The sequence below is a fragment of the Gopherus flavomarginatus genome, chromosome 3, assembly GCF_025201925.1.
Source record: "Gopherus flavomarginatus isolate rGopFla2 chromosome 3, rGopFla2.mat.asm, whole genome shotgun sequence".
NCBI classification, from domain to species: domain Eukaryota; kingdom Metazoa; phylum Chordata; order Testudines; family Testudinidae; genus Gopherus; species Gopherus flavomarginatus.
Window position 1 is genome coordinate 194,860,697 of NC_066619.1, and position 19,094 is coordinate 194,879,790.

A 19,094-nucleotide genomic window follows, 5' to 3' on the forward strand; every position below is an offset into this window, starting at 1 on the left:
TTAAAATATCAAAATCTGAGTGGAACACAATGCCTGAAAAGTGATTTAGAATCATCAGAAATGGGACTATTTAGACATTCCTGAATTGAAACATTTCAATTTGGTTTGTCAAACTGATTGCAATGTTTAATTCTGCATCAATTTGACACTGAAAAGTGTTGACTTGAGCTACCATGGTGCCTTATGAGAGTTGTAGTTTGAGTACACCATGCCATCAGTCTCCTTTCTGAGCCATGTCCCCCAGTTCAACTGCATCTCTCATGACTCACCACCATGATTGAACCAGAGAAGAGACTAACCTGGTTCATGGGAGATGCATCGAGCCATAGAGGAGAACAGGAGCATGAGACACCATTGCAGCTCAGGCAGACACAGATCTGAACTGAAACTAAACATTTTGATTTTTGACAAGCCAAGGTATTTTAGTTTGGATCAATACAACTTGAAATAAAATACTTAATTTCATTGTTTCTGAATGAAAATTGAAAAAACTTTAGCAAAAATCAAAAATTTCCTGTGAAAAATGTCAAATTTGTAGAAATTGCAGTTTGATGAAAAATTCCCAACCAGCTCTATTAATACTAAATATTGTTTGTGCTTATTATTTTTGAAATTCCACAAAGCTTATTATAAAAAAAGAGTTCCGCCCTCGCCTTATCTATAGAGGTTTGAGGATAATTGCAAAACACAAATTATAGCTGTGCAAGTCTAAGAATTTGGGCCTTGATGGGAGCAACTAGGAATATTCTACTCATATGTACCAAATATATTTGCTCTTTAGAAAGCATAGTATTTAATTTTTTAAAAAAGCAACCTGATTTCATTCATGTATGCAACATGCACTACTGTTCTGCTGCTGTCATCTGTGTTGCTTCAAACTGGCAGCTCATTGCTCTTGAGCACATGAAAGTGGAGCCATGAAAGTTGTTGGTGACAATCTAAACTTATTTTTGGCCTACAAAAAACTGATTGGCTTCTGTAAACCAACCAGTTTCAGTTTCCTGCTAATGAATTTGAAGCAAGTGGGCTAATGATACCACCAGGAGTTAGTAAAGACAATGAATTATATTATGTAGAAGTAAAAACAACAAAAGTTAGGCCATTTATCACCATACCATACTAATCTTTATAAATCATCATCTGGCACTATACACTCAGTTTTAAAACAGTTGGATTTTTAGAAGCAGGACTACAGGGAAAATATTTAGCTCTCACTCTGAAGTTGATGGACACCAACGACAGCATTGGTTTTCCCCATACTTACACTTGTATTAAATACATTTTCATGACCTTCTGTTTAAACTTACAGTGCTTTATCTCTGAAATACACCAACACTCATCAATTTAAATACAGTGGACTATTTAAAGAAGTTACTGTTGAACAAAATTCTTGGAAAGTTTTTACATAGCCTATCTTACCTTACTCTTTCCTTTGAGTCACCAAATGTTTCCTTGAGATTGGAGAGGTCTGGGTAATAGGAAGCAAGAGGGGAAATAACCTCAATAACGCCCGACTGCACTTCATTAGGGAAGCTGTAAAGAAAAGATTAATAACTATGGGCTAAATCAACAAAGGGACTTAGATATTGCAACTGCCAGCATTGCAATGCCTGACATTTAGGCACCCTGATGCTCAGTGGAATCCTGAGCACCAAGTTATACAATGCATGGGGAAAGTCAGGCACCTAAGAATGGGATTCTCAGAAGCCAGAAAGCTGATCAGGGCCTAAGCTAGCCAGTAGGAAATGCTGAGCAGAGGAGCTGGATGCCCCATGCTTCAAATGCAGTTAGGTGCCTAAGTGTGGGTCACAGAGAGGTGATTATCTCCACTTAGAATTCACAGCCATGAATCCTTTCCTGTTGTTAGGTGCCTGTCAGGTCAGCCCTTTCTCACAAAAATGACAGACAGAGAGAGAAAGGGAGAGACCATTCCACCACAGCCTATAGCCCAGAGGTTACAGCACTCATCTACGATATGGGAAATCTGTTTTTCAAATACCTACTCAGTCCAATTTTGAGCAGAGATTTGAACCTGGATCTCCCAAGTCATCGAGTCCAGTTCCCCACCCTCATGGCAGGACCAATTACTGTCTAGACCATCCCTGATAGACATTTATCTAACCTACTCTTAAATATCTCCAGAGATGGAGATTCCACAACCTCCCTAGGCAATTTATTCCAGTGTTCAACCACCCTGACAGTTAGGAACTTTTTCCTAATGTCCAACCTAAATCTCCCTTGCTGCTGTTTAAGCCCATTGCCATGGTTCAAGCAGCCAAAACTGCACTATCCAAACTGTCCTAGAGGGCAGTCTTGGTGACCAGCTTATCCTCTTCAGCCATTACTGCAAATTCTTTTCTACAGTCCTTTGGTAGCTTGTCTTGAAACTTCATGATGTTCTCCCAGAGGGTGAAGTTATATTGGCTCAGGAAAGCCTGTTGATTTGAAATCCTGAGTTGTAGGCTTCCTGAAGAATAGAGCTTGCAACCAAACAGGTCCAGCCTCTTCGAGTCTTTGCCTTTTGGCATTGAAGCTTACTGTCCCTGACTTTCCCACTCATTTACAGCTCCCACCACAAGAGAACCAGGAGGGGATGAGAAAAAAATGTTCATATCCCTTAGAGGGGACAAAGCACCTCCTCTCAACTTGTTTTACTGTTGGGGGCAAAGAGGAGGTTGTCTGCCAAAGGGCCTTGACTGGCTCCAAGAGGCTTCATTAATTGGTAGTATCCCCCCGCTGGATCACTGATACTAGGATGTTGTCCATCTTATGAAAGCTTTCATGCACCTCTTCTGCCTGAATGCCAAGTACAGAGGCCACTCTTTTTAAACTATCTTGATAAGCTCTGTGGTTCTTCGGCAGCTGTGAGTCACTTGATGGCTCCACAACATTTGAGGTGGTGGTTGGTCTGTGGCTTGTAGCAGGGAGGATGCCTGAGTGGCTTTTGGCTGCTCAGTACCAGGGAATGATGCTCTCAGTACCAGTGTCTTCAGTGTACTCTCCATGACAGCAAGCAAGATGGTGGAGAGGAAATCTTAGTTCAGCTGGGGGATGGAGGCAAGACCCTACAGTGTCCATAATGGTTACTTATATAAGCCCAGGATCTATCTTTGCCCAAGTCACTGATCCTTTGGAGGACACCAATGCTGGGGCTGCTGCATGATGCAGGATCCCAAAGATTTTGATGGAGGGCATGTTCTCCATCCTGGGTGGGACACAGAGGACCTCACTTCTGAGTTGGGGAAGAAGAGTCAGATGCTTCTGACAGTGGAGGTGCAAATCCAGATGGGATTGGTGAGAAACAGCCTGATCCCAGGGATGGTGGTACTGGGAAAATCATGGGAAGTGACTACACAGGCTTTTGTGGAGGTTTGGATAGTGGCACCATAGGATCTCAATCCTGACAAGCATAAACTATAGGCATCCATACTGGCTGTGGACCTTCCCCTGCCAGCGATACTAGTACTGAGAGGCTAAGCAAGTCTCTTGTGGCTGCATACTCTGGTAACCCCTCCAGGGTTGTTGGGATCAACGCTGTCTTTTGGCTCCACAAATGTCTTTTGGCTCCATAAATGTCTTTCAGGGATGGCCTTGACAGACCTAGTACAAACTCTGGAGGCGGCAATCCCCTCTTGGGAGAAGATGGGTGTTTGGGAGTGTAGGGTCTCTTCTGAATGTTTTTTCAGATCTCTGCCTCTATTTGGCTTCAGTATTGATGCAGGCAAGCAAAGAACTGTACCTGAGTAAGGCCTATGCCTTTTCTTCAGAACTGGGGAATGGTCCTGAGGAACCGCAGACATCTCCAGTGGAGTGCTCCATACCGAAGTTGACAAACTGGGGTGCTCTCCATGTATGAAGACTATGATAGGGGTCAAAGTGCTGCCTCCATAAGTGAGCAGTTAGCCTCACTGCCTTATCTTTTTTGAACAGTGTTTGAATCCTTTGCAAATATGACATTTGTCACTAGCATGGGATTCCTCCAATCATTTTAAGCAGGCCAGGTGTGGGTCACTGACTAGCATGAGTTTTGCAAGGTCCAGCAGGACTTAAACCGTGGCAAACACAGCATAATTCCAATACTAGTCCCAGTATTGAAAGATAAAAAGCAGTCAAATGAGACCAAAAATGGGAACCTAACTACAATAAAGGCTCTGTTATCCAGCACTGTATCAATCAGAAAGCTCTATAAACCAGCATTTCTGATCTTCAATAGGGTTGCCTGGTATCTGGTTTTTTACCAGAATGCCCAGTCGAAAAAGGACCGTCGCAGCTCCAGTCAGCACCGCACACCAGGCCATTAAAAGTCTGGTTGGATGGGGCTAGCAGGCTCCCTACCTGACTCCACACGGCTCCCTGGAAGTAGCGACATGTCCCTGCTGCTCCTAGGTGGGGGAACAGCCACTGGGGTTCCGTGCACTGCCCCCACCCCAAGCACTGGCTCGGCAGGTCCCATTGGCTGGGAACCACAGCCAATGGGAGCTGCGGGGTGGCGCCTGTGGGAGGAGGCAACGTGCGGAGTCGCCTGGCTGTGCTTCCACCTAGGAGCAGCAGGGACATGTTGCTGCTTGCAGGGAGCTGCCTGAGGAGAGCACCACCTGAATCTGGCACCCCAAAACCCGTCCCGCACCCCAACCCCCTCCCACACCCAAACTCCCTCCCAGAGCCCGTGTCCCAATCCCCAGCCCTGAGCTCCCTCCTGTACTCAAACTCCCTCCCTCTTAGTTAACCAGAATTTTTGACTTACTGGCATCCTCCCATTATTTACTTTACTAACTATAACTAATAAACTAGTAAAAAAAAAAGAAAAGAAAAAGACAGGATCTGTATACATAAAGGAGTGAGGGAAGCACTTGAGTTAACAAGTCTGGTGGTAAGAAGGAACTGAGGGGGATTGGGGTGGCTCTGCTCTCTTATACCAGCATGCATGACTAGTGGTGATAGAGGGTGCTTGAGCCAACCAATGATACCACTGAGGGAAAAAAATCTGCAACATCTGAGCATCTACAGTGGACTGGATACGTGCAATCACACAAAGAAGAAGTTTATAAGCTATAAAGTATAAAGCTCCTTTATACTGATATAACTATATCCACACTGGGGGGAGGGGAGGCTGTACAACTTTCTAGTGTAGACAAGTCTTTTATTCTTTTGTAAACACAATTTAAGATCTTTAAGAAAGCGTGGCTTGATCATGTTCTAGTCTTTTTTGCCAGCGTAGACGAGGCCACAGTGATTTAATTTGGATTCCACATGGATATAAAGGCCTATTACACAGATCCCTGTGCAGGATCAATGACTATATTGCATTTGCTGAGAAGAATAGATATTTAGTAAAAAATTTTCTCCAGAGTAGCATTTATAATATGGGCCAAGTAAATCTTTGGTATTACACCACTGACTTCACTAGAGATAAGACTACTTACGAATAAGGGTTTTCAAAATTGAGTCCATAATTTTATACGATAAAACAAAAAATACAAATGCAAGATTCAAAAACATCAAAATAGGAGCGTGCTGATGCAAGAGAAGGTAGAATGCTGCTATACAACAGTAAAAGAGGATCTGCCCTGCAGTAACATTTCTAAGAACTATAAGCTATATGTAATATGGATAATAAATTCAGAAGCAGGTTTATGCATCAAGAAAAAACAACAAAAACGGCAACACCATGAATACAGCACGATGTACATAATGAACAGCCATACTGGGTCAGAGCAAAGGTCCATCTAGCCCAGTAACCTGTCTTCTGACAGTGGCCATAGCCAGATGTTTCAGAGGAAATAAACAGAACATGGAAGTTATCAAGTAATTCTGTTACGTTACACCCCATATTCTTTATAGAAATATGGTTATGATATGAATATGGCCTAACTAAGATTTATTTTATGCAAGATGGGTCTTGTAAGGTATCATTGGAAAGATTATGACTTACTGAATGTGATTATCCAATTTGTATGCATGTATCTTTTCTTATCTAAAGTTAGGAATATTGACTATGTAACAATTACAACTGTGCGTGTATCTGGGAGACACCCACCAGACAACCAGCCATCCCAGCCCTGATGGGCCACTAGGAAGAAACAATAAAACTGTGACGATACTAATCTCTCTCCTTCTTGAGAGGCATCCTAGGATGTAGTTGTGACACTAACAGGTCAGGTGATAAGAGCGCCTGCTACAAAATATCATCTTGGACACTGATGGTACTTTTCCTCTGTCGGGGATGGGGATCAAACAAAGGTTTCCCACCTTAGGTAAATCCTTTTTAAGGCTAGGGAGGGGGTTAATCTGGAGTCTCCTCCATTGCCTACCCAAGAAGAAAGACCACTAAATGTATTAACCTGAGAAAAAAGCAGGGGTGAGTCCAGACTGAGACAAGGGTTAACTGGAACACTAAGCTACTGAAACTCTGCAACTTACCTAAAACAACATTTACGATGAGAAATTGCTTCTTGAAATCAGTCTCAACGATCTTAAGCTGGGTATGCTTGTTTTGTTTTATTTGTTCAGTTTTCTTTTATTTGCTATCCCTTCTAATCACTTAAAATCTGCCTTTTATAGTGAATACATTTGTTTTGTTGATTATTAAACCCAGTTTGTGCAGTTTCTAACTGGGGGGAGGGAGCAAGAAGTTGTGCATCTCTCTCTTCACATTGAGGGAGAGAGTGAATTCTGGGTCTGCACTCCAACGGAGGGGAGAACCTGAGTGCTGGGGCAAGTCCCTTAAACTGAGTCTTCCCAGACCTCAGTGTTTGGGTCTTTCTGCAGCTGGATATGACCCCACCTGTGTGTGCGCTTGAGGCGGGTTAAGAGCTTGCCTCAGCAATACAGGGTAAAGGGGGCCCGTGCTCGCAGAACAGGCAGGCTCAGTGGTATCCCAGTACATCAGGTGGTACCAGGGCCGGTGCAACCATTTAGGCAGACTAGGCAGTTGCCTAGGGTGCCGAGATTTGAGGGTACCAAAAAGCACTCCCCAATTTTTTTTGAATGGTTGAGCAGCCGCTGCTGCTGGGACAGAGAGGGAGTCTGAGCTGCCGGCGGCAGCCCAGGGTGTCCCCTGGGTCAGCGCGCCGCCACGGCAGCCGGCAGTCCAGGGTGTCCCCTGGGTCAGGGGGCCGCCGCGGCAGCCCGCAGCCCAGGGTGTCCCTTGGGTCAGGGTGCCACCGTGGCAGCCGGCAGTCCAGGGTGTCCCCTGGGTCAAGGCGCCGCCGCGGTAGCTGGCAGTCCAGGGGGTCCCCCCGGTCAGGGTGCCGCCATGGCAGCCGGCAGCCCAGGGGCCCCCGGGTCAGGGCGCTGCCACAGCAGCCGGCAGCCCAAGGGGTCCCCTGGCCAAGCGAAACCCCGGGCTGCCAGCTGCCGCGGAGGCGCACTGACCCTGGGTCAGGGTGCCACCGCAGCAGCCGGCAGCCCAGGGGGTCCCCTGGGTCAGGGCGCCGCTGTGACTGCCCAGAGGTTCAGGCTGCCGGCAGCGCACTGACCCAGGGGAATCCCTGGGCTGCTGGCAGAGGCTCAGAAATCAGAATCCCTCTCCCTCCCAGAGCAGGGGCTCCAGCCTATGCAATTATTCTCATTGCCGGCGGGGGCATCGGCGGCTGGGCAGAGCTGCACAGCTCTGCTTAGGGCACGTGGTAGGAGCCCTGCGACGGCGCGACACAAGGGCTTCTGGAGGAAAACAGGGGCTGACTCCTGGCTCAGCCTTCACATCAGCCCCAGAGAGGGGCACGGAGAAGAAAAGAGTCTCAGCGGCGGTCTGGTGGAGTGGAGGAAGAAACAGGACCCTGACGCTCATGTGCTGGGCAAGGTAAGCAAGTGCCTCCCCACAGGTCGGCCTCATGCGCCTGTGCTCCTGCCCCCTTGGTCCTTGGCTGGTCCCTGCTCCCGCTCCCCTTGTGTGTGAGCGGCTGGAGAGAACAGCAGCCTGCAGAGCTGAGCTGCCCCAGTGCCCCCAGGCACCCCCCCTCGACCCCGTCCCCCCCACAGCCCTGACCCCCAGCTCCAAGCCCAGCCCCTCTGAGCTGGACACCACCCTGACCCCATCTCCCCACATCCCTGAGCCCAGGCCCTGTGAGCTGGGCACCCCTGAACCCAGAGCCCAGCTGCCCACCCAGCCCTGGGCAACAGCAGCACCACCCCCAGGCAGCGACAGCCCATTGGTACCAACCATCATAATCACCCATCATCTGACGATTACAGCTTTTAATGTTTTTAAATCATGTATTTAGTGTATTTTCAAATTATTACAAGTTAATTTTTGAATGTATTTCACTAGTTATTTTTTACATTTCCTAATACATGTTACTATAGTATTGCAAATGTTTTATGGAAGGGGCCCCCAATTTTGCTTTGCCCAAGGCCCCCTGAATCCTCTGGGCAGCCGTGTCTGAGTTTTAAGCCCTGCTGCAGTGTTTTGCCTGCAACAGGCAGACCTAAGCCTGTGAGTGACCCCCATAGCAGCTGCCTGAAGAAGTGCTTGGGGGAATCATGCAGAAGGAGCGTGATATTTATTTGAGTTCTCTCCTCATGGAGGCTGCACTCCACTAAGTGCAGGACAGCAGTCTCAGCAGGACTCTAGGCCCAGCACCTTGCCTCAGTTTGTAGACCTGTACTGCACCCATCACTGGGCTCAGTTTGGCACCGTTACTCCTCACCGGTGCCCAAGAAGCAGTCAAAAAAGTTGGGTGGATTGGTTAGGTTAGTTGTGCTGTTGCTTGGCCAGTGTAGAGACCACTGAATGCATAATATTCCTCTATGATGTTCTGTCCTGAGCACAATTGGCATGTTATGAGGTAGTGCCTGTGAGGGACAGGTGTCTGTTTATGTCATCCAGCCATCATGTCTTACGTCTTCTGGAGGGGGAGTTTTCCATCCTGCTTTCATTGGATCAAAGTCAAAGATTATTTTCACAGGGAAGTTAGTAGGCATTTAGAGCAGATGAACATACCACCACAGAGAGCACTTGGCAACCATTTGAGTGTGTGTGACCTATTTAGTTAGAAAATGGAATTTTTCATTCAAATTGAGTTTGTACCATTTTATGTTTTTAATCATTTGGAGGTGCATGGCTAGTTAGGCAGAATGGGTTCTGCAGCACTCCCAGTCAGATTTTGATATGAAGGAAGGATGTATACGTGACTAAAAAAAGGTGTATTTCTGATTACAATCAAACATTGCTTAATTTTAAGGGAAAGTCATCTTGATCTTTTAATATTTACGTCAAACAGTTGATGAAATTCAAATAGTTAATTATAGTAAGTGACATGCATTCTCTATCCTTTACTTTTAATAGTGAACAAGAAAAAGGACTGATAGGAATACAATTTCATTTTTTTTTCGTTTACAGTTGATGCAGCCTCATGGCAGATAATAAAAAAAGGGTCTGGGGCACAATTTCGTAAGCGGAAGGCTGATAAGCAAAAACAAGAAAGAAAGCAAGAAGGTTCATTTCTGAAATATCTCCATCCACTGGCCAAAGATGAAGGTAGTTCAATGTCAAAGGATCAAGCAGAGGTGGAGGTGGAGGTGGGAGTTTCACAAGTTGAAGAAGAGTTTGAAGAACATAATCTGAATATTGAAGACGAATCAAATGAGACACGCGAGGATCAAAACTTGGAAGACTGTGAAAGTGAAAATGTCACTCGTTTGAATTTGAGCTTTAATGATCCTGCTACTTGGGCCAAATGTGATGATCAAGTCCAACAAATTCTGGTGGAATGGGCCAGAACAAGTTCAGCAGTTCGATTTCCCCAAAAATAGTAAGCAAAGAAAATTCTCGACAATTCATTACAAATGTAGACTTGTTAATGGAGAAGAAATGCACCATCAGTGGCTGCAGTATTCCACATCAAGTGATTCTGTCTTTTGCTTCTGCTGCAAGTTGTTCGGCAGTAGTACTATTGGCATATCATCTCTTTCTGAAAAAGGCTCAAGAGATTGGAAAAACATGTCTGCAATTCTTTCAAGCACGAGAAAAGCAGTGAACATTTGACGAATGTTCAGACATGGAAGGAACTTGAACTGCGATTGAAACACAAGAGAACAATTGATGAAGAACATTTGCGCTTGATTAAGCAAAAAGAAAAGTATTGGCTGCAAATACTAAAATGTCTGACTGCTTTGGTCACAGTTCTTGGTGTGCAAAACCTGGCCTTTCGGGGAACACATGAAAAACTGCACACTTCTGGTAATGGGAATTTCCTCAGATTTGTCGAATATCTATCTTTGTTTGACCCACTTATGGATGAGCATCTTCGCAGGATTAAGGACCAGCAGATGCATGTACATTACCTAGGGAAAGACATACAGAATGAGCTTATTCAGCTTCTATCCTTTGCTACCACGTCCTTCCAGTTATTCAGATGAGCTCTTTCATTGCGGGTTACTTCCATGATTTCCGAGAACATTTCGTCTCACGTCTTCTTTTTCCTCCGCCTTATCTGAGAGAGCCTTCGGGATGGAGTAGGGAGGCTTGAAAAATGTGCAGCTGCATGAGGGAGGGAAAAAAGGGAGAGAAGTATTTAAAAAGATACATTTTACAGAACAATGGTTAAACTCTTTCACAGTGAACAACACTATTCACCTTACATAGCACATGTGATTTCACTACAAGGTCACATTTTGCATCTTAATATTAAGTGCCTGCGGCTCTGGTGTTACAGATCTCACAGACGCAGGTCCGGGCATCAGAATTCAGCTTGCATGCGGCCATGGTAAGCCATTGTCTTTCGGCTTCTCCAGCATTCATATACACAGTGCCCTCTGATGCTTCTTTCCTGTTAACATGCAGCAGCAGAAGCCAACCCCCCCGCATCCAATTCTCTAGGATGATTGCTTTACCCCTCCCCCCCACCGCCTGGCTGGTATCATGGAAGATCACTGCTAATCACCCCCCTTTCCACCCCCCCACCGCGTGGCTGGTAGCTGGGACGATTCCTGCTAGCCAGACGCAAAAAAGCTTAGTGCTATCCTTTCTCCCCTCCCCCCGCTTGGCTATGTGCAAGGAAGGATTTCTTTTAAGCAACAGCTCAGTAGGAAAATGGCCATCTCTGTCCCCTTAATTAAATTCCTGAATTCCAACCAGGTTACCATGAACGATATCCCTCTGCTGAGGATAACAGAGCGAGATAAAGAATGGATGTTTCTTGAATGCCAGCAATCACCGGGACCATACGCAGCTATGCTTTGTCATGCAATGATACCCGATTACTTCCTACATGCATGGCGTGGTAAAGTGTCCTACCATGGTGGACGGAACAAGGCTGCCTTGCCCAGAAACCTTCTGCAAAGGCTTTTGGAGTACCTCCAGGGGCGCATCATGGAGATGTCCCTGGAGGATTTCCGCTCCATCCCCAGACATGTTAACAAACTTTTCCAGTAACTTTACTGGCCACGAATGCATCCCAAGCCCTCATGGCAAATCAATCATTAAAAAACGCTTGCTTTTAAACCATGTTTTATATTTACAAAGGTACACTCACCAGAGGTCGCTTCCATGGCTTCATTGTCTGGGCTAGTGGCTTGGGAGGGCTTGGAGGGTAATTCTGTCTGAGTCACAAAAAGCTCCTGGCTGTTGCGGCTAACGGAGTGCTGTGTGCTCGCTGCAAGGTCGTCCTCCTCTTCCTCCTCCTCCTCATCTTCCCCCTCCGCAGAATCCTCAGCCATGGTTGAGATTACAACCCCCATCTCGGAATCCACGGACAGGGGTGGGGTAGTGGTGGCGCAGCCTCTAAAATTGCATGCAGCTCAGCGTAGAAGCGGCATATTTTCGGCCCTGACCCGGAACTTCCGTTTGCTGCTTTAGTTTTCTGGTAGGCTTGTCTGAGCTCCTTAACTTTCACTCTGCACTGCACTGAGTCCCTGGTGTGGCCTTTGGCCATCATAGCCTTGGAAATTTTTTCAAATATTTTTTAATTTTGTCTTTTGGAACGGAGTTCTGTTAGCACTGAATCCTCTCCCAATATAGCAATCAGATCCAGTACCTCCCATGCGGTCCATGCTGGAGCTCTTTTTCGATTCTCAGGAGACTGCATTGCTACCTGTGCTGATGAGCTCTGTGTGGTCACCTGTGCTGATCACAGCTCCACGCTGGCCAAACAGGAAATGAAATTCAAAGGTTCGCGGGGCTCTTCCTGTATATCTGGCCAGTGCATCCGAGTTCAGACTGCTGTCCAGAGCGGTCACAGTGATGCATTGTGAGATACCACCCGGAGGCCAATACCATCGATTTGCGGCCACACTAACCCTAATCCGATATGGTAATATTGATTTTAGCGCTACTCCTCTCGTCGGGGAGAAGTACAGAAACCGACGTAAAGATCCCTTTATATCGATATAAAGGGCCTCGTAGTGTGGACGGGTGCGGCGTTAATTCTGTTTAACGCTGCTAAAATCGGTTTAAACGCATAGTGTAGACCAGGCCTGACAGGCAACTGCCTTCTTTGAATTAGTTCAACGTGCATATGTGTATTTCTCAGCTTCTACACATCGCTGGGAAGTTCTAACACGCCACGTATCTAATCTCACAGTTAAACCATTGAGTGAAACAAGATGGGAAAGTCGAATCGATGCCTTGAAACCTCTTCGCTATCAGCTTGGTGACATATATGATGCTCTGGTAGACATCTATGAAGACACTGCTCTGACAGGATCATCTGGCAATACATCACGAGTTGATGCAAAGGCTCTTACAAAAGCCATTTCTAGTTTCAAGTTTCTTGTTTCTCTTGTTTTGTGGTATGATATATTGTTTGAGATCAACATAACTAGCAAACAACTTTAGGTAAAAGAATTTGATATATATGATGCCATTAATCAACTTGGAGAAACCAAGAAGTTTCTTGTGGGCTGCAGAAGTGACGCAGCCTTTGAGAAAACATTGGTAGATGCAGGTGAACTTGCGGAGGAGTTGGATGTACCGGCACTTTTTGAACCGGATCCAATCCGTATTAGAAAGAAGAGGAAGCAGTTCACATATGAAGCAGATGATGAACCTATTTATGATCCGAAAGAAAAATTTAAAGTGAACTTTTACTTTGCAGTCATTGACACAGCAATACGTTCGGTTGAAGAAAGATTCACATTGATGCAGCAAATTAGTTCAGTATTTGGCTTCATATATGATGTTTACAGTTTGCAAAATAAAACACCAAAGCAAATTATGGAACATTGCTTGAATCTGGAGAAAGCTTTGCAACATGGTGAATCCAAAGATATTGATGCCTTTGACCTGTGCAGTGAATTGCAAGCTATTGCAAGACGAGTCCAAAGGAGTTCATCACCGCAAGATGTACTGAACTTCATATGGGAAAATAAGCTGACAGATAGTGTCCCTAATACAGTTATTGCTCTTCGCATCCTCTTGACCCTCCCAGTTTCTGTAGCCAGTGGTGAGCGAAGCTTAAGTTGATAAAAACATACATGCAAACATCAATGTTGCAACAAAGACTTGTTGGGCTATCTACCTTGTCAATAGAACATGACATTGCTCACAGCATTGACTTGGAGGAACTGGTTTCTAAATTTACTAAACTTAAAGCGCGGAAACATAAATTCTAAATTATAACATGTTACTCTGTGACCGTGTATTGTGTATAATGTGTGTAATTTTTTGGGGGGGGGGGAGGGGCGCAAGATGGAAGTTTCGCCTAGGGCGCAAAATATCCTTGCACCGGCCCTGGGTGGCATTGCCCTTAAAGGGGGGCAATGCGTCCTGTCGTTAAGTCCCAGTTTCTGGATGTAGATATTATCTATTATACTCTGTCATTCAATTGCCTTTCCACTCTGTATTTTCCTTGCATTTAATTATTCTTCAGAGAGTACAGGTTGATACTTAAAAAGCATCATCAACAATGCAATGTTTTTCACAATCAGCTAACACAGCTGCAGTCAATATACCATTTAAGTGGGCAATTCAAGCACTTGTTCCTTTCAAGCAAAGACTCAGTTTTTCAAGTGTTACTAAACATCTACCAGAGAACAGGATAAGAGCAAGCAAAGTTACAGTGAAATCTCAGCCTCAACTGTATTTCTTCATAACAGTCACACTTGAATTCAGTCTTTCAAAGTCTTTTCAAAATTACTTCATATTGAATGGCAATACAGACAACTGAATTAGTGCATTTCATTGAAGCAGATTGCTATCCAAAATCCATGGCCCTTAAAAAAAGAAGTAGAACTGCTACCCTGACTATCAAACAAAGACACTTAGAAAACGTCACAGACCTCAGCACAGATAACTGTAGTTTTTAGGGGATTGAGGTCAATGAGGACACAGTATGAATACAAAGGTACTTTCAATTGCATTATTAATTCCTTGGAAAGCAGGCTCACACTGAAGACAATTAACGCATGTCTCAAAAGTTAGAAATGCAACCTAAAATCACTGAATTACAAAATGTGAGTAATGGCACCATTTCTGCAAGTTTTAATTTTATAGTTCATTGTTGAAATGCTGCAACTTTTCATGTAAAGCTGAAAAGCAATTAGCCATACAATAGGTCATGAGGAAGGACTTACCTGATTTTAACACTTTCTGCAATACTGTTAACATACTCTGCATTCACCTGAAGAAGGAAAGAACAAAAAAAGTATCTAACACACTCCTTTTTACCCAATTTAATATTTTCATTAATTTCCAGTCTAATTGATATAAGTATACACACAAAACACTTCACTGCCTAATTTTTTTATTCTAGGCAAAAGTAATTATATTAGTGTTCTTATAACTAAATATTGTTGTGTTACCCAGTGTGAAAGTAGAATGAATTATATTGTGAAAATAGAAAGGATTAAAGAAATGCTGTCTGTACCTTTAAGCAAAACTGTTGGAATGCTGCAATCCAGGTGACAGGAATACAGACATTCACATAGAACAATTGCACCATTTAAGGGCAATTGGTGAAGTATTAGCCTCAGATCCATAAAGAGTTAGTAAGGAAGTAGGATATGCATGCTGTGCCCCAGGTGAATTTTACAGTTTTGCTTTCTTTGTCCCTTTGTCTAATTCCCGCTCTTTTATCTGTATAAATAAGATAGTTTGTGAGCACCATGCAAGGCACATATTCTGAATGCTATTGGCAGAGCGCTGTGCTAATAAAACAGAGTGGTCTGACAAATTGTGAGTCCTGATTCTAACTTTGACACCAGGCATTTGAATTTATATTATAAATCATAGATGCTTCATTTGTAAATTATTTGTTTATGGACTATATACAGGTTCTCATCACTTTGGTAAGAGAGAGAGCACAGGCCTGTGGCAATCCGTCTACTGCCTCTAGTTGTGAGGACTAAATTAGTACGCCCTTCTGATCCTGTTCTCAGTAAAGAGGTCATTTGGATTAATCATCAAAAAATCACCAACTTTTATTAACCTGACCTTGTTGTTGGTGAGCAAATTCACCTGTGCAAACTTTCCTTGCCTCGAGCTATCCGTATCCAAAGTTTTAAACAGGAGTTTCCTCCTCATCTAACTAACGGTGGCATTTAGCCTGGAAATTACAATGTCAAATTTTGCTCATTGTTGCTGCCCCGTACAACTAGCAGTTTTAGTATGGAAAATTCAGGTTTTAACTAAATGAAAATCTATCACTACTTAAAGATGTTGTCCCTTTGGAGATGTAGGGGTCATTCTGCCAGTTTAGGATTGGTTATTATAAAAAGTTATAGCCAAGCTTCATCACAAGATATACATTAAAACAGCAACAAGTCAAGAATACATAACTGTTGAGGGTTGACAAGAGAAAGCTACTTCAACAATTATGTTACTCACATACAGACAGGATAGTACTTAGAGTTTCCCATGATGCAAACAGGGCCACCCAGAGGATTCAAGGGGCCTGGGGAAAAGCAGGGGAGCTGCGGCGCTTGTACTCACCCGGCGGCGGCCCAGGTCTTCAGTGGCATTTCAGCGGAGGGGGGCCCTTCAGTCACTCTGCATCTTCAGCAGCACTGAAGGGCCCCCAGCCGCCGAAGACCCGAAGTGACTGAAAGGCCCCCTGCCGCTGAAATACTGCTGAAGACCCGGACTGCCACCGGGCCAGGGCTGGCGGGGCCTGGGGTAGATTGCCCCACTTGCCCTCCCCCCTCCCCCGGGCAGCCCTGGATGCAAACATTTGTGAACCTGATCCCCAGAAGCTTCAAGAGCTAATAAAGCTATTGTGCCCTAAGCCACTTCGCTCCTTTGAAATTGGGAAATTACACCAAGTTAGAAAGTGACCCTGAGGATTCCTGGGGAGGGATTCCACCCTTCCTACCCTACGCTGCTCTGGCCTGGCCACTATACACTGCTACAGTGGCATAAAGAGACAAGAAAAAATTTGTAGCTGGCTGGTGGGGAGCTCCTCTGGTGCAGATACTACGCAAAGCTGCTGTAACAGCCTTACATATGAACCCTGACAAGCTCCTACACTGGAAGTGTGCTGGCGGAGGGGCAGAGCTTAAAGCAACCTTAGGCCTTGGCTACACTGGCGCTTTACAGCGCTACAACTTTCTCACGCAGGGGTGTGAAAAAACACACCCCTGAGCGCAGCAAGATACAGCGCTGTAAAGCGCCAGTGTAAACAGTGTCGCAGTGCTGGGAGCCCGGCTCCCAGCACTGTAAGCTAATCCCCATGAGGAGGTGGAGTACGTGCAGCTCTGGGAGAGCACTCTCCCAGCTCTGGTGCTGCGACCACACTCACACTTCAAAGCGCTTCCGCGGCAGCGCTTTGAAGTTTCGAGTGTAGCCATACCCTTGGCCTCCCACCCTCTGGGCTGTATCTGTGTGTACTGCATATCTCTTAAACAACATGGAGTTAAATGTAACTTATCACTCAATGTAGGCAGGGATTGTTTTAATTAATAATACTGTGTCAACTGGTCATGGCTAACTCTAGTGTGAATCTAGTATTTCTGCCTCTGCCCTCCAAGAGGCAACTTTAATTCCCACTGAGGAGCCATAAGCGCTCCACCAGCGGGAGTCACCATGGAGTAACCGAATTGGTATACTCCCCAGCTGTTCTGGCAACCTCTCCTTCACAGCAAGTATTAATTTTTTACCTCAGAGATGGCCTATTACTGCCTTCATAAGTAGCTTCTTTATGCCTCTGCAACACAGACCCCTTGCAAAGCAAGGCCCTTAATCAGGACTTATCCCATGGTAAAATAGTTTAATTTTTAAGATAAAATTGGTAAATTTAGCTAGACTAGAAACTAAGCCAGTAAACTGAAACTATCATAGTGATCTGGACCAGAAAGAGACATCAGGATCCAATTTAAGCTGATAAAGTGAAGTATGATCTAGGTATTATTTATAGTTTAAACAGTTATAAATGTGGTTAACTAAATGAGTCAACTTTCTTTTATATTTAATAATTACATTTAATAAGTAAGTGGAACTAGCAGTTAAAGAATGCATAAAGACAGATAGACTGTGAGAGCGGATGTGGGTCCCCAACCACCACCATCTGTCTGCAAGGAGTTGTTGCTAAATAATGCACTTTTATTAGGTGTATTTCATAGCTATAGTTCTTTTGCCATAAGAAAAAGAGATTCAGGGAGAGGAAAATTCCCACTTACCCAAAATAGCCAAAATTTTTCCAACAAGAGCTATTTATGTTTTGTACATTTTATAACCACAATATTTGCTTTTCTCTGAAAAACTGTCAGTTCACATACAATCTGCTAGAGCATCAGAGCACCTTGTAAAATACTCATAATCCTAAATAGCTGATAAATACCTCTATTTCTTTCAAATTAAGGTAATAAGCTCATATTTTGTCAGGTTCTATGGACTTTCGTGGATGACAATTTTCTAATCTTTTCATTCTCAGAATAGAATACTTTGTGTTAAGAGACAAAAATGAATTCATTTTATTTGAAGGAGATGTGACTGCAAGCAGAGCAAGAGTGCCTGTAAATATAATGTGACAGTTACCTGCACCATCTTTTTCCCCCACAATTCTTTTCTAGACAAGAAGACCAAGGCACTGACACACGTCCTAATAGGCACAAAGTTTGAGAATTTCATGACTGCCAACATCATTCCAAAGGAATACAATATGTCAGCTTCTAACATTTAATTAAATAGGATTCCATGCAAATTCCATCTCTTGACCATGTTATTGGTCCTTTATTGAAAAGTAGGGATATTTTCCCAAATTTGAATTGCATGGAGAAATTCTTCCAAAAGCAATGATGATCAGTAAATGGAAGTGCTTCATACACTACTATAGTCAGTCATAGATTCCTATATTGTCTCTTTATTAACATAAATACACCTATTCATGCTAACTTACCTCTGCTACAAAGATAACCACTACACAATCATTCTTCTGCTCTGCAGTCATCTCATAGAAGAGAGAGTTCAACGTGCCCAGCAGATAACTTTGTTTTCCCCTTTTCACAGTAGGAATACCCATCACCAGGGAGACTGCAAACAGAAATTAAAAGAATTTAATCTTAAATCAAATAGAGGCTATGTAGTGACTTTTTGCAATTTTATATGATGAAAATAACACACAGAAAAGGGACCATCATAAATAGGAACTTCAGTACACTGATCAGCTAGTTAATGTTTGACAGGGTATGAACTCTCATATGGCACGGGACATACTGTGTGTCCCGATCATAAATCAGGTTGGAGACATTTTCATTTGTATGCGATAGGCATTGGGTCTACATTACATAGCTGTAAGCAGTTTTGAGGATATGGGAAAAGTTGATGGAGGAGTGGCAGGAAATGGGAAGCAAAAGTTATACTTTTAGTTAAAAGTTTTAAGAAAAGCAAGCTGTTGTCCTGCTTCCTCTAAGAAGGGTACTACAGAATAATGAGTCCCATAGCATTTTTATGATAAAAGCATTAATATTCTAAGAGAATAACATTCCTAGCCTAGTAAGAAAAATGTATGTTTGAAAAGTTTGAGAAAAGAACAATTTAAAAGTTTGTATAATTACTGACATAAATTAAGCCTTCATTACTTTTATCACCATGCTCACTCTGGATAATGCGATCATGCAGCTTCAAATAATACACAACTAAAAATAATTTCTGCTGACAAATTGTAGGTGTCAGGTATGAACTAAAATTACTGAAATTCCCTAAGAAAAGATAAAAACCAACT

General features: G+C 43.9%; 1 protein-coding gene across 6 annotated transcripts in view; it reads right to left on the minus strand.

The window, feature by feature from the left end:
• MGAT4D (MGAT4 family member D) overlaps nt 1–19,094 on the minus strand; it is a 113,154-nt gene that overhangs the window by 32,517 nt on the left and 61,543 nt on the right. For all 6 annotated transcript variants that reach the window (XR_007773459.1, XM_050946491.1, XM_050946494.1 and 3 more), the window contains 3 exons: nt 18,270–18,403; nt 14,512–14,558; nt 1,420–1,533 (listed from right to left, as the gene is read on the minus strand). Coding sequence is in view for 5 of the 6 variants with exons in the window: in XM_050946491.1 (XP_050802448.1) it covers nt 1,420–1,533; nt 14,512–14,558; nt 18,270–18,403 (295 nt within the window). In the remaining variant the exon portion in view is untranslated. The remainder of the gene's footprint in view (nt 1–1,419; nt 1,534–14,511; nt 14,559–18,269; nt 18,404–19,094) is intronic.